Source organism: Camellia sinensis, chromosome 2, assembly GCF_055761805.1.
Source record: "Camellia sinensis isolate YWXY chromosome 2, ASM5576180v1, whole genome shotgun sequence".
NCBI lineage: Eukaryota > Viridiplantae > Streptophyta > Magnoliopsida > Ericales > Theaceae > Camellia > Camellia sinensis.
Window position 1 is genome coordinate 34,455,570 of NC_138962.1, and position 13,988 is coordinate 34,469,557.

At 34.8% G+C, this 13,988-nt stretch overlaps 1 protein-coding gene across 1 annotated transcript; it reads left to right on the top strand.

Moving 5' to 3' along the window:
- Positions 1 to 3,460: 3,460 nt before the first annotated feature.
- On the top strand, positions 3,461 to 13,988 carry LOC114321594 (methylthioribose kinase). The gene is given in 9 exon segments (XM_082914062.1): positions 3,461 to 3,661; positions 3,664 to 3,773; positions 4,900 to 5,209; positions 5,730 to 5,904; positions 6,036 to 6,236; position 6,572; positions 9,209 to 9,423; positions 11,014 to 11,196; positions 13,696 to 13,988. Coding segments are annotated over 8 exon segments (1,248 nt in total). The 5' UTR covers positions 3,461 to 3,597; the 3' UTR covers positions 11,186 to 11,196; positions 13,696 to 13,988.

The window sequence follows — 13,988 nt, forward strand, 5'->3', positions numbered from 1 at the left end:
AATTCATGTATTAAAGTCTTAATTACAAAGCTTAAGGGCAAGATTCTTACCTAGAGTCTTAAATGCACAAGTGTAGAAGCTTTGACTCCCAAATTCTTTGTAATTCTCCAATAATTCCTAGCAATTCCCCTTTTTCCTAGCTTTTGATCTCAATTTTCTTCTATCTTTCTCTCTCCCATGTTTTGAGCTTAAAGAGTATGGAATGAAGGTGCAAAATGAACTAATGGAGTCAAAGTAGCCTTATATAGGCTCAATTAAGGAGGCTTAATTAAACTTGACTTAGATTAATCACATTGACATTAATTAATCTAATTTAATTCACTCCGAATTAAATTTCAATTCATCCTATTATAAAATCCTAAAAATTCCAACTAACACAGATACCAAATCAATTTCATGATTGGATGTCAATAAGGCCTTTAATTCGCCAAACACTACAAAATCTCAAACATATATTTCTATGCAAAACAGATAGAATCTCATATAGCATATAACACATGCAATTAATGCAAAATTCCACCTTAATTACTTATTAGGCATTCTTAATAATGGTTTAAAGGTTAATCATTGGTCCGGGTTGTTACACAAGGGGTAGATGGGCGATACTGGTAAGAGCAGATGTGCTCCCAATTTTTATTTTTTTTTTTCATTCATTGTAACTTGCAATGTTGATGTGAAGGAAGAGTGATGTATGAAAATGACCTTTTTTAAAATTTTTAATTTTTATTTTTGAAATTTGACTGTTGGCGGAAAGAGGGTCGGGTGGGTCGGGCCGCCCTTATGTCATGATTTTTTTGGGTCGAGCTAATGGGACGGGCTTCAAATGGAAGGCCCAGATCCAAGGTCCTAGGCTGGGCTCGGGCCTGGGCCAAAACGAACTAGGCCCACATTGGGCATTAGGCAAGCTTCGGGCCGCCTATAGGCCTCGGACCATTTTTATACCCCTATCCACTCATAATAAAAGCATCACCAATTAATTATTGTTTTCCAACTGGTGAGGTGACGTGGACTGTGTAGATAAGGAATATCCATCAACATCATTTTTTTTGAAGGGATACATGGAGAAATGAATATCCATCAACATCATTTTTTTGGGAGGATACATGGAGAAATTCTATTTCCACACACTTACTTATTTTAGTATACACAGTTAATGAAATATTATTTCAATAACAATTAAAATAAAATGACCATAATAGATATTAAAATACACCTATAATATTATATCAAAATATTCATTGTACACATCTTTTAAAAATATATATATAAAAAAATCTCAATGTACATTTTGAGTGAAAAATAACTAAACTCTAGATTCGAATGCATCTTCTTCTTCCATTGATCCGAACAGTGGTTTCTGCTTAGAGACCAAAACATACCATAGCATCAGACCCCACTCTCTCTTCTCTCTTGAAACCACCTATATTTCTATCACCGACGTCGTCTTCTCTTTCATCCTCTCCGGAAACCACCACGGCACTCATCAACATCACCATACGCTTTCGTATTCCCTATTACTCGCTTCTCCGTTGTACGATTATTCTCGATTCGTCGGAGTTCGAAACCATAATGACGAATTGAACTTTAAAATTTTATCGAATTAGCATTTCTCTGCTCGATATGACGACGATTCTTTACTCTTGGGGAATTACCGGGAAATCCAAAGGTGTGGATTTGAGTCACTGGAACTTCATATCGAATATGCCAAAGAATAAAATTGTCCAAATATGTCGAGCTCTTTCATCTACCTTAAGGAGACGAAATTTACTATTCTTGAAATCTAGATTGATGACAAGTCTATGTATTTTACTACAATTGTTACCACCAATTGATGATTCCATGGATGAAGAAGAGTGATGCTTTTGCTTATTTCTATGCCCATGATCAATGACCTGACGGATTTCTGTTGTGTTTGAGGGCGGTGGCGATAGGGTCTTCAATGGAATGGAGGACTCTGATCTTTACTTGGTCTTCAATATGTGTATGCAGCCATAACAGTGTGGGTTTACAATTTTTAACAAGTCTGAAACCGTAGCAGTGATCTACTCAACAAGTGTGTAGAATGAGGGTTTGTGTGTGTACAATAGTATGAGTAAAGGATAAAATTGAACATTTATTGTGTGGATTGAGAAAAATAATTAATAATTAAATAAATAAATATGCGTACTGAAAAATTATATGTACTGAGCCATGTAATTGTGTGAAAATAGAATTTCCCCAAATGCGTTGTTGCTTTTGTTTACTTGCAAAAATTCATGCGTGTATAATATTTGTGTAACTACAAAGTTTTGTATTTATCTCAAATCATAATTTTTAATATATGATATCCAATTTTCATAAAGGCTAATTGTGATGTGACCATTTTTTCATTCAAATATTAACAATTTAATTAAATTTTATGTCTGTTAGATATAATTATTTTAAAGTATTTGTTGATCAACTTAAGCAAGTTGTGACATATTTTCAAATTTGACATTAATCAATAAATAATTGAGTCCAATAAGGATCATGTTCAATTCAATTGTATCATTTTTTTTTTTCATACGAACAAAATTTGATAACTCAAAAAATAACTTAAAAAAATTTATTAAAAAACAACACATGCTTGACAACATTTTAAAAATTAATTTGCAAAACGAATATGTGTTTTATATTAGTTTTTTTAAAGTAATAAATATTTTTAAAAAATAACAATTATTTACGAAAATAGTGTGACAATTTATATGTCACATATGTATTAATACACCACATAGAAAATAAGATTTAGAGCAATATTAAGAATTTTAAAAACATTATCAAAAATTTATATACAACCGTATATAGATATGATATCCATACATATGGTGAAAAAAATTTAATAATTTTTTAAAGATTTCTAACATTTTTGTTAGATTTATTACACAAAAAGCATCTCTAACCCCTTACATTTTCTTTCATCAAATTTAAAATTAATGAAAAATTGCTTCAAAATCATTTATAATTCTTTTAGCAATTGTTCATCAATTAAAAAAGAGAGTCAATTTTTTTTCTCAAATTAAGAACTTATCAAATCATTAATTAAATCTAAATTTGATAAATATTTAAAAAGATAAAACAGTAGAAATGATTAATCAAAATTGCTAAAAAAATTGAAATAATAAGAATTTTTTTAAAAAAAATTCATAAGAATTTAATAAAAAAAATTAGAATAATTCATATTAAATCAAATGTTTTACTCAAATTTAGATGAGAAAATTTGGAAAGAGTTGGAGATGGCCACAATTTTTGTGGTTAAAATGACTCGAAATTGTTAAAACGACGTCGTTTTGAATACAAAACAACTTTAAAATTGTCAAAACGACGTCGTTTTGACAATTTTGAGTCATTTGAGCCACATTGTGGCCCTCAACAATTTTCTTAATTAAAAAAAAAAAAAAAATGATTATACAAAGCTTGGCGAAGTTCAATGTATCTACTTTCATCACTATTCTAAAGAATCTAATCCAGTCCGGCCCTCTTTTCAAGCCTTAGCTTCCTTTCTCACCGTCAAAACTCCAACATCATTTTTAAGCCGAAGTTCACCGTCACCACCGTCACCGCCACAAAGCTTAGCCGACAATGGCGTCGGAAGGGTTCCGGCCACTGGACGAGAAGTCTTTGGTGGAGTACATAAAGGCCACTCCTCTAAGCTCGGCAACGAACTCGATGACCTCCAAATCAAAGAGGTCGGCGATGGAAATCTCAACTTCGTCTATATTGTTTCCAGCCCCTCCGGTTCGTTCGTCGCCAAACAGGTATGACACTCGATTGACACGTTCAAATTTATGTAAAGCTTTGAAGATTGTCAAATTTTGAATTCCTATTGTACACGGATTGTTATTCATTTTTCATACATGTGAATTTATTGAAAACTTACTCGTAGCTAGTTGATTCAAGCATTTATACATACATGTGGTGTACGGGAACAATAATTGCAGATAAATGGGGTGTTAGTGAGACAAGTGCTCGGTGCAAGTGAGAACCTAGCTAAAATGATCCAATTATTACTCACACTCACTTGCACTCTATTGATTTGCAATTATTATCCCTGATTTCGCATTTGTTGGATCTTCTTTTTTATTTAAACCGTGCTAGCATGTTCTCGAGGGTTTTGAATGGGTGTGTATTATGATTATGTGAGTGCAATGGAAAATACCAACAATTTGCTGAAAAGAAATAGGTGAAATTACAATTCAGTGGTGTTTTCACAAAATAATTACGAATTCTTGAAAAAGTTTAGAACTTTAATTATTAATGTTCATAAATCTTACCATTGATCTGATATTTTTAAAAATCTACACCGAATTGTAATTGTCCCAAAGAAATATGGTGGGAGTTGGAAAATGGGAAATGCTGGTTCATTGCCAGAACATCCAAATTTTTTCAGGCATTATTTTCCCATGGATTAGCAGAGGATTTTGATAAAGTTGGGCTTCTTTTAAATTGTTAGTAAGAGAAGTATTTTGAGATACTCCTGATATGTTGGAAATTGGAATCCAAACTGATTGAATCCATATAACTGACATGGATGAAATGTAGTAGTAATCTAACTTAATTACGGAAGAAGATTGCATAATCACATACTCCTAACATGAATTTTGTTTTATTTAAAAAAAAAAGTTGAACTTTTTAATTTGCTCACAGTTATTAGGTTCCTTAGAATACAATTCAATCTTCAAGCTCTGGATTCATGACTTAAAAATGCATCCGATTAGATTGATTGAAAATCCTCATACGTTCAATAGTGTCTAAATGTTGTAATTGAAAGCATTATTTCCACTTTCAAATCTGGTTGTGAGGTGTACATGGTTCACCCCCTTTTAATGTGCTTTTTACTAATATACTTTTACTTATAAAAGTTTTGGTTGTGGGAGTTTGCAGGCTCTCCCATACATACGTTGCATAGGGGAATCATGGCTGATGACAAAGGAGCGCGCTTACTTTGAGGCAGTGACTCTAAAAGAGCATGGTCGTTTGTGCCCTGGTCATGTTCTGGAAGTTTATCACTTTGACAGGGTTATGTCTTTGATTGGCATGCGCTATTTGGAACCTCCACATATAATATTGAGGAAAGGGTTGATAGCTGGAATTGAGTATCCGTTGCTTGCAGAACACATTTCAGAATATATGGCAAGGACTCTTTTCTTCACATCACTTCTTCACCGTACTACCACGGAGCACACACGAGCAGGTAACCATTTTGACGGTTATCTCTTTCTTGTTTTAAAATTTTATTAACTTTATTGCAGGAGCTTCTTTATTTTATTTTACTTAATTTTGAATATGACTTGGGCACAAACATGAGGGCAACCACTTTGTGCATTATGCCAAAGGTTAGGTTTGTACTCAATTTATCCTTCCTAGAGTCCATCTAATTGTTTGATGGTTGATGAGTTAAAATCATGATGCTTAATACACTAAGCAATGACGAGAACGAATTGAGTGCTATAAACTAAGAAGTATAGGCACTTGTAAGATGATATCATGTTTTTGTGGAATACCGAAACTCGTTAGACATGTCCCAACATGTGTCGAACATGCATCAAAATGCCCATTATTTTATATAAAATTTTGAAATTGGACTCGCTTTGGTCATTTGGAGGTCCCATGTGTTCATCACTTTTATGCATATAGAACTCATCACAAGTTTAAAGAATATCGATCTGTTTGAATTCATGAAACTTATGTGTTTACCTGAATGTTTTCTGCAGTTGCTGAATTTTGTGGGAATGTGGAGTTATGCAGGCTCACTGAGCAGGTTGTCTTTTCTGATCCTTACAAAGTGTCTCCTCATAACCGCTGGACTTCTCCCTATCTTGATCATGATGTGGAGGCAGTTCGTGAGGATAACGCTTTGAAGCTTGAAGTTGCTGAGTTGAAATCCATGTATAGCAGCCATAATAGTAGAACATTTCTTGTGATAATTTGTAACAGTTTTAGTAATTCACTTTTTGTTTTACTTACTTTATGGAAGATGTGAAAAGTTATCCTCACATTAGCTGATACCAATTGTTTAGGTTTTGCGAAAGGGCCCAAGCCCTTATACATGGTGATCTCCATACTGGTTCTGTGATGGTTACAAGCGATTCAACTCAGGTTATAGATCCAGAATTTGCTTTCTATGGGCCTATGGGGTTTGATATTGGAGCCTTTGTAGGAAATTTAATTTTGGCTTTCTTCGCTCAAGATGGTCATGCAGATCAGGAGAATGACCGAAAGTATGTCCTACCCGCACATTTGTCTCATACTTATTTAGTTGTTTTCAGGTGTTCTAACCCTTAATGACCTGTTATTTTGCCTCTGTAGTATTTGTCTTTCCTGTGTTTCCTCATGTAGTCATGTCATATTTACTTGAACATGTTGTTTGGTTTTCTGATTTGAATTTATTGTAAATACGTAATTTGTTTTGTTCACCAGTGACATCATGGTACCAGCTGATGTCCGATTAGCCATTTTGGTAACTCAACTAAAACCTTCTCCCATCTGTTTGGGTCAACTACATGAATATGATGCCTTTCCATTCTGTCATGTCGTGTCGTGTGTAAGGTCATAGTGTTGGTAAACACCATAGCTATCTTTTGACAATTATTCTTATGGCAGTTTCAATACCATCAATTAATGGTTACTCTCCAGCATCTGATTGAAATTTCTCAAGATTTATGTTCCTGTTATTTGATTGCTTCAATTGTTCACGTTTACTTTGGGGTTTATACTTTGTGAAATCTAGTTCTGTCCAAAGAGAAATGCATAGTATGCTTTAAGCATGCATTGTGTATGTAGTTGGGTTCTTATCTGTATGCTTTTGTCTCTGTAAAAGATGTCATTTTCTTGTTTTTTCTTATTCGTCATTTGATTCATCTTATTATCATACTTTCCTTTTTGGACAAATAATGATTTGGTTTGGGGCTTCTCTTGTTCATCAAGCGTAATAGATCTGGAACTTTTCATTGCCCTCTGGGCTGTCACTGCACTTTTTTTTTGTTTCTTTATGATTTCTTGAATGGAGAAACCTGATCAGCCCGACTTCCCCCAAGTTCCTAATCATTGACCCATCTCCTTTTTGGTTAATGGGGAATAAAGAAATGAATGAATTTTCTTTTCAAAAAAATATAGAAAATACACATATCGAAGCAAAGGTGACTGATGAGTCTAGTAGGTGGATGTGACTAACTTGTCTACCTAGCTTCTTGTATTTGAAGAAATTTGCCTGTCTACCCTGTTGATACTGCTCTTTTTGTACCATGTTGGAAAAGATCCAGGTAAGAGATGCATTTCCTCAAGTATGAAAAAGTTCAATCTGCTTCATGCGGCATTTTCCCTTATATTCCTTGATCACTCGATAGTCAATCAGATCCAGATGTTTTGTTTGGATGTTGCCATTATGTAGTCACATGTTTAGTAATTCTTAAACCTTTTCTTTTGTGTTGCACATTAATATTCAGAAATTCCGTAATTATATTTTGATTTCTTCTTGTCCACAAATAACTTTCATGTACCTTCCATCGGCGTTTCATCCTTGTTCCCTGCTGGTGCTTTTTTTTGTGTTAGCTAGGTGAAGGCTTTCTTGACTAAAAATAGATTAGTAATAAGGTATTAAGGAACTACTAAAACCACTATTCCCGTTTTTGGGCTATAAGACTCTTAACTTCCAATGAGCTACGTGCATAAGCTTTTTTTACTACAAAAACGATTCCTCTCCCAGCAAAAAGTGGTCCGTCAACTGAGCTTGACTTGTTGTGATAGGGGTACCGCTTTTTCATTCCCACCAAGGAGCCGTAGCTTTACTTAGATAGGGCTTGACTGCCTTACCTTCTATTATATTTTAGTAAAGAGCGATATTTAAAAAAAAAAAAAAAAAAAAAAAAAAAAAAAAAAAAAAAATTTAGTAAAAAGCGTTTAAGCTTTACTAATATAATAGAAAGTAAAGGGGCCTGTATTCACTTTTTTGTAAAGAAAGAGGGCTACTTCACGAGCTGCTACTAATAATGAAAAAGGTTCACAGCTCTCCGGAAAGAAAAGAAGCCAGCAGGTCCTTTTCCGCCTGACCGCTAACTCATGAGCACAGCCGTCTCAACTCCATTCCCTCTCCGGATCAAGGCAATAACTCATTTTTTTTCTAACCCCATTCGTGGTGCACATCGGACGGCAGCCCTGGTTGTAGACCAAAGAAGTCTTTATGGAGCATCGGATATCTCTCTTACCAATGACTCTCCTTTGAAGTCGATCATTGGCCCCCGGCTATCCCGTCAATAGCCCTGTATATAAGATCTATAGATGTAAAACATTGTAAGAAGCCAATTATATCAGCTTAGCAGCAAATCTGCATACCAACTTACCTAAATAGAGCACCAACTACTGGAGATGTTTCAGTGGTGTGCATCTACTTTTGATTTGATGCACCAGTTTAAAAAAACTAGTTTGAGGAGTGCATTTAGAAAAAAAGGTGATACTATAGAGTTGACTGTTGAGTGCTTAAGTTGGAAATGGCATGACTGCTGTACGGAGTATGTTCACATGTCCTGAAATGAAGTATTCTCGGCTTTAATGACCAATGGAATATGACCTAAGATAAGATGCAGGACTTGCATGATTAAACATTTTGCAGAAAGAGGAAGTATGGTTATGGGGATGTTTGGGAAGAAGCTTTTTTAGTTTTTTTTGGCTAAAATAACACCAAAAGACAAAATAGACTAAAATGGCCAATAAGACAAAATGTCACATCAAGCCCATAATCATTCACTTTTTTTCTCACAAACATTATATCCAACTACAAAAAAATCCAACTATCTTCCTAAACACAAAAATTTTAGCCTCCTAAAATAGCCAAAAACTAAAGTAGCCTACTAAAATAGCAACTTCCCAAACACTCATTATATCATTTTGTTGATTTTTTAGTCGATCACTTTTGCTTAAAGATACCTCGTTTAGGTAATTCCTTGTCAAGAAGTCACTACTCATTTGTTTTTGCTGTATAATGGAAAAGGATAACTTGCAATCCTTGTATGGTTTTTCCTTTTATTTTTCTCATTGAGAAACTGTGTCAGTGGTCTATGTATATGCAAGTGTGCTTGCATGCTTTTATAGGTGTTTCACCATATTAAACTTAACATTGATGTTAATACTTTATTTCATTGCTATAAATGGTTACTCCACTATTGTGCTTTGTGATTAAAGGCATGTTGCTTTGCAGGCATATAAAGATTGGATCTTGAGGACAATTGACAAGACTTGGAATTTATTCCACAAAAAATTTATTGCTTTGTGGGACAAACACAAGGATGGCTCTGGTGAGGCTTATCTTCCAGCAATTTATAACAACCCTCAACTTCAGCTGCTGGTAAAACAAAAATTCATGAAAGATTTGTTCCATGGCACTCTTGGTTTTGGTGCTGCCAAAATGATAAGGTGAGATAGTGATTTCCTTCTCTGCTTACTAGAATTTCTGTAGCCTCTTTCTTTATCCCTGCTATTCCTGTTTTTTTTTTTTTTTCATTTGCCAAAGTTCCTTTGTGATGCACCATTTCCTATTTGCATGGACCAGGTTTTAAAGATTTGTAACAAACCTTGATCATAGGAATGCTAAGAAAATAGAAGTTATTATTTTTCATGTGATCATCCATTTTATTTCTATGATTTCATTAACATCTGTTTACTGGTGTTCGTTTTGTTCACTCATACATATGTATGGTGGACTTGGTTATATTTGCTGAATAAAATTCTCGAAGTGTGTAGAATGTCTGCATTTGAAACTTATTTTAGTGACCTTAAGATTACTCATTCACTTCTAAGCACCTCCTTTTATGGATGCAACAGCCAACAGTGTGTTTCTTTGCTTGTATTAAATGTGCATTGTTAGTTAAGGGGTCTCTTGTTCATAAAATTTTCATCTTAACATCCTATGTAGTTTTTATTTCTTTCTTGGAAATCTGTTTTATTTCTTGCATGTTGGCTTAGTTTTTAATGGATGTAAAAGTTAAAGTTGATGATAGACCATTTTTGTCATTATAATGGAGTCACCAAAAGACATGTTTTGGGATACAAGCGGAATTCTGATTCCCTTTCAAAGTGGAATTTAGTGAAGGGTCCTGCTAATGACCACCACCCAATGGGTGTTTGTTAATAATCAAATGATGTAAATTTCAATACACATTTTACATATTCTTATACACTTTTTGTATATTTCTATACACTTCTCACATATTTCAATACACTTTTTATCCATATCAACATTAACTACGGGCAGTGGTTAGCCAAACCAAACCAAACCAAACCAAACCAAGCCTTAAGTTCTGTCAAATGGGATTGGTTACATGAATCCATCTTCACCACAGGCGGTTGTTAGCATTTTCCTTTAATGAAATAGCTGATGTTCACAATTTAGTTTTTTAGAAATGAGTTTTGGTAAAAGTTGTTTCAACTAATATGTCAAAATGTTCTCCAAATATACCTTTTGGGTGACATATTAGTGGTGGTGGAAAGGAACATGATTGTGGAGGTGCAACAATAGTTGGAATAGAAGCAGCAACAACAGTGGTCGAATAGGGGAGAGAGAGGGAAAAAGAAAAGGAGAGAGGGAGGGCTGTGTAGGCTCTAGTGGTGGTGGTTGGTGTGACCGGGAAAAATTCTAGACCTGAGTGGTGATTGTTTGGCTACAAAGAGGGAGGAAATCAGAAATTGATTTATGTTTGTTCAGCTACAAACGTAGTGTCGTGTAAATTTGATTTTGAAAGGACAAAAAGGTTAATTGTACATCTGCAGTTAACTGCTTGACAACTCTGACATGAGAGGACATCATAATTTTAGAAACCACAAGGGAGGTCGGTCCCTACAATTGTTAAAAACCTCAGGGAAGTCCTTGGAATTATTTCTTCCATATTTAGTTTATGATTGATTATCTCTTAATTCCTTTTATGTATTTACAAGGAATACATTAGTAAATTCTGATTCTGGAATTATGGATCAAAATTTTTATGATGTTTTTCCTCTTGATGACAGGAGAATTGTCGGGGTAGCTCATGTTGAGGATTTTGAATCAATCACTGATGCCGGTAACAGAGCAGATTGTGAGCGGCGAGCCCTTGACTTTGCTAAGATGCTTATGAAGGAAAGGAGAAAATTTCAGGGCATCGCTGAAGTTGTTTCTGCCATTCATGAACTCCATTCTTGACAAAGTACTTGGTAATATTGCTGATTTGCTACAAATTTTGTCATGTACCTGATAAGGTGTTAATGCATTTTTATTTGTGGCACGCTGCCAACTTGATATATTGTAACCTATATTCTTCAAATTGAACATATCTTTTCTTGTTTTGCTGTTGCACTTTTCACTTATGCAGTGACATAGGGGTTCTACTATGGTTTGATTTTTTTTTTCCCCACCAACCATGCAAGTAATGAGCTTATTATTTCCATAATGCTTGGTCTGTCAAATGCCCAAGGGATTCTGCTTTGGCTTCTTGGATTTGAAAATAAATAAATAAAAATTTGGATGTTTATAGCTTGTATGATATCATGTTTATAAATATGTAGAGAAAGAGAGAACGCATGCTAATAGAACATATGATCTCTTTTACTGTAAGTTGCGGTGATGGATGAAATAATTTAGCACAATAAATTGGACCTGTTAGCAACGGGAAGGAATGATGCTTTGGGAGTGTCAATGTATAGAGGGCTCCGCCTAACCTTTTTTTTTTTTTTTTTTTTTCAGTCACTCCACAGAGACAATTCAGATATGTTTAGGCGATCACTCAATCCATAGGCTGTATCCATAGTCACTGTAAAAACCGCCTCCTCGATTAATTAAATTAATCATATGATTTGCCTTGATTATGTGCCTATATGTTGTTTATGTGCAATGTGTGTGTTAGGTATGTGCCATGTATCATTTGAATTGTGTGTTGATTAACAGATATGATAGAATGGGAATTAGACCTGTCGGAATCGTTAAATCTGGAGGTTGAATTAAATATGTGAATAGGAAATTAGAGCCTAATTCACCTTAGCATGATTAAATTTGTTTTACGTTGAATTAGGTTATAGTGAGAATTGATTTAAGTGAGTTTGACTTACTTTAATTCAAGCTTATAATTAATTATTGAAGATTAGGGAATTAGTGGTTAATGAATTCCTTTAACCTACTCAACAAAGAGGAAAGATGAGTTAGTGGGTTTGGTAGAGAGAGAGAGATATAGCTGGAGAGAGAGTTCTAGAAAGAGGGAGAGGAGGAAGAGTTCAAGGAAGAGAGAAAAGAACAAGGAGGAAGAGAGGTTCGTCTTCAAATTCAACAAGTGAGGTAGAAATTCTTCTCTAAATTCTTGAAATTGAGATGTTACACTCATAAATTTATGGGATCTAAGTTTAATTAAGGAGAAATCAAGCTTAATTAGTAGTTTTATGGAGTAGAATTTATGAGTGAGCAAGATAATGAAGGAATGGTAAGAATTGGTTTTAGATCATGGCATGCCTAACATATTTTCATGAGATTCATGTTTTCTTGCATGATATTTGTGAGTATTAGGAGGAAATCCCTTGGATTTTGAGATTGGAACTCAACATATGCATAGTTCATGATTTTTGCCATTAATAGAGGTTTTGATCTTTTAATGGAAACTTAAGTTTTGTTTTGAAGTCATGGTTTTAGTTTGAAGTTAGAAATTGTTCATTCACCATGTTTTAAGGGGTTTTGGGCCTTGATTTATAAAAAAATGGAGTTGGTTTTTGGAAAGGTTGAATTTCACACAATAGCAGATTTTTGGTTCTGGAAAAACTAGAACTACACGTGCGGCGGGGAGGTCCGCATGTGCGGAAAACAGGGCAAATTCTGGCTTCAGCATTGCTTTAATTGCACATGCGAAAGAAGGTGCAGTGGAGGTTCTGCACGTGCAGCCAGGTCCCTCGCATGCGCGGTGTGCAGAGCCCAGAAAATTGCACCTTCTGCTTTAATTGCACCTAAGGAGGCAAGTGCGGTAGAGGTCCCGCATGTGCGGCTGTCAGAGCAGATTTTCGATTTCGTTTTCCGACCTTCAGGGCCTCCATTTGCATGGTTTTCACGTGTATTTCACATGCATATGCATTTCATGAATCCAAAAAGGAATTAGAGAACGATTCGAGCAAATTGAATGAACAAGTAGTGAATGATATTGAATAAACAAGCAACACATGAACCGACTGAATGAAATGACTGTGAATTGAGCATGTTATGTTTGCATGTGTCTTTGTAGGTTAGACGCCGCGTCCTAGCCACGTGATTCAGGAAGCCAATTATGAGTAACAACGTTGCAAAGTTATGCTCAAGTTATATTTATTTTGAATGATACTAAATTTTGCTTTTGAAATGGCATTGTTTTCTGAATGAATGATTTTCCTGTTTTATAAACTGTAGTCATGACATCCTTAGCGTCTGTTATAGCTACTGTTACAAAGATCTCTGTCAGTTCCAAATCTTGAAACTTCTGTTTACTATATTGATGGCATGGCCATCAATTCTGACTGTTCGGTCTTTATGACCTACTGTACTGTTCTGCTGTTGGATGTACTACGTACGACTGTTATGGTTTCTATATGAGATGAGTATATGCTTCTGATTTAAGAATTGAATTGCTACTGAAATGGATTGATTTTACTTACAGTAAAGACATCATTCATAACCCCGTTACATGGTTTTATATATGTATGTAGGTGATCAAGGACAGGATGGGACTTAGTGGCGTCGACCTAGTCTCTGCCTTTTTGTCAAGCCAACCTCTATGCCTCACCGTGAGGTTTCAACTGGTCAAGCTTCGAAGCTTAATGGCTGGTGTAAAATTCACCCTTTTGTATGGTGAACTAGTGCTATATGTGATTTGAATGTTGACAAGATTGGTTTTGTTTGTCTGATTAACTTCCTGAGTTTTGGTTATGTTTTTGTGACTGTAATGGTTTGATACGTATATTTATGTATATATATATATATGTAAGTTCATTCTGTCCCA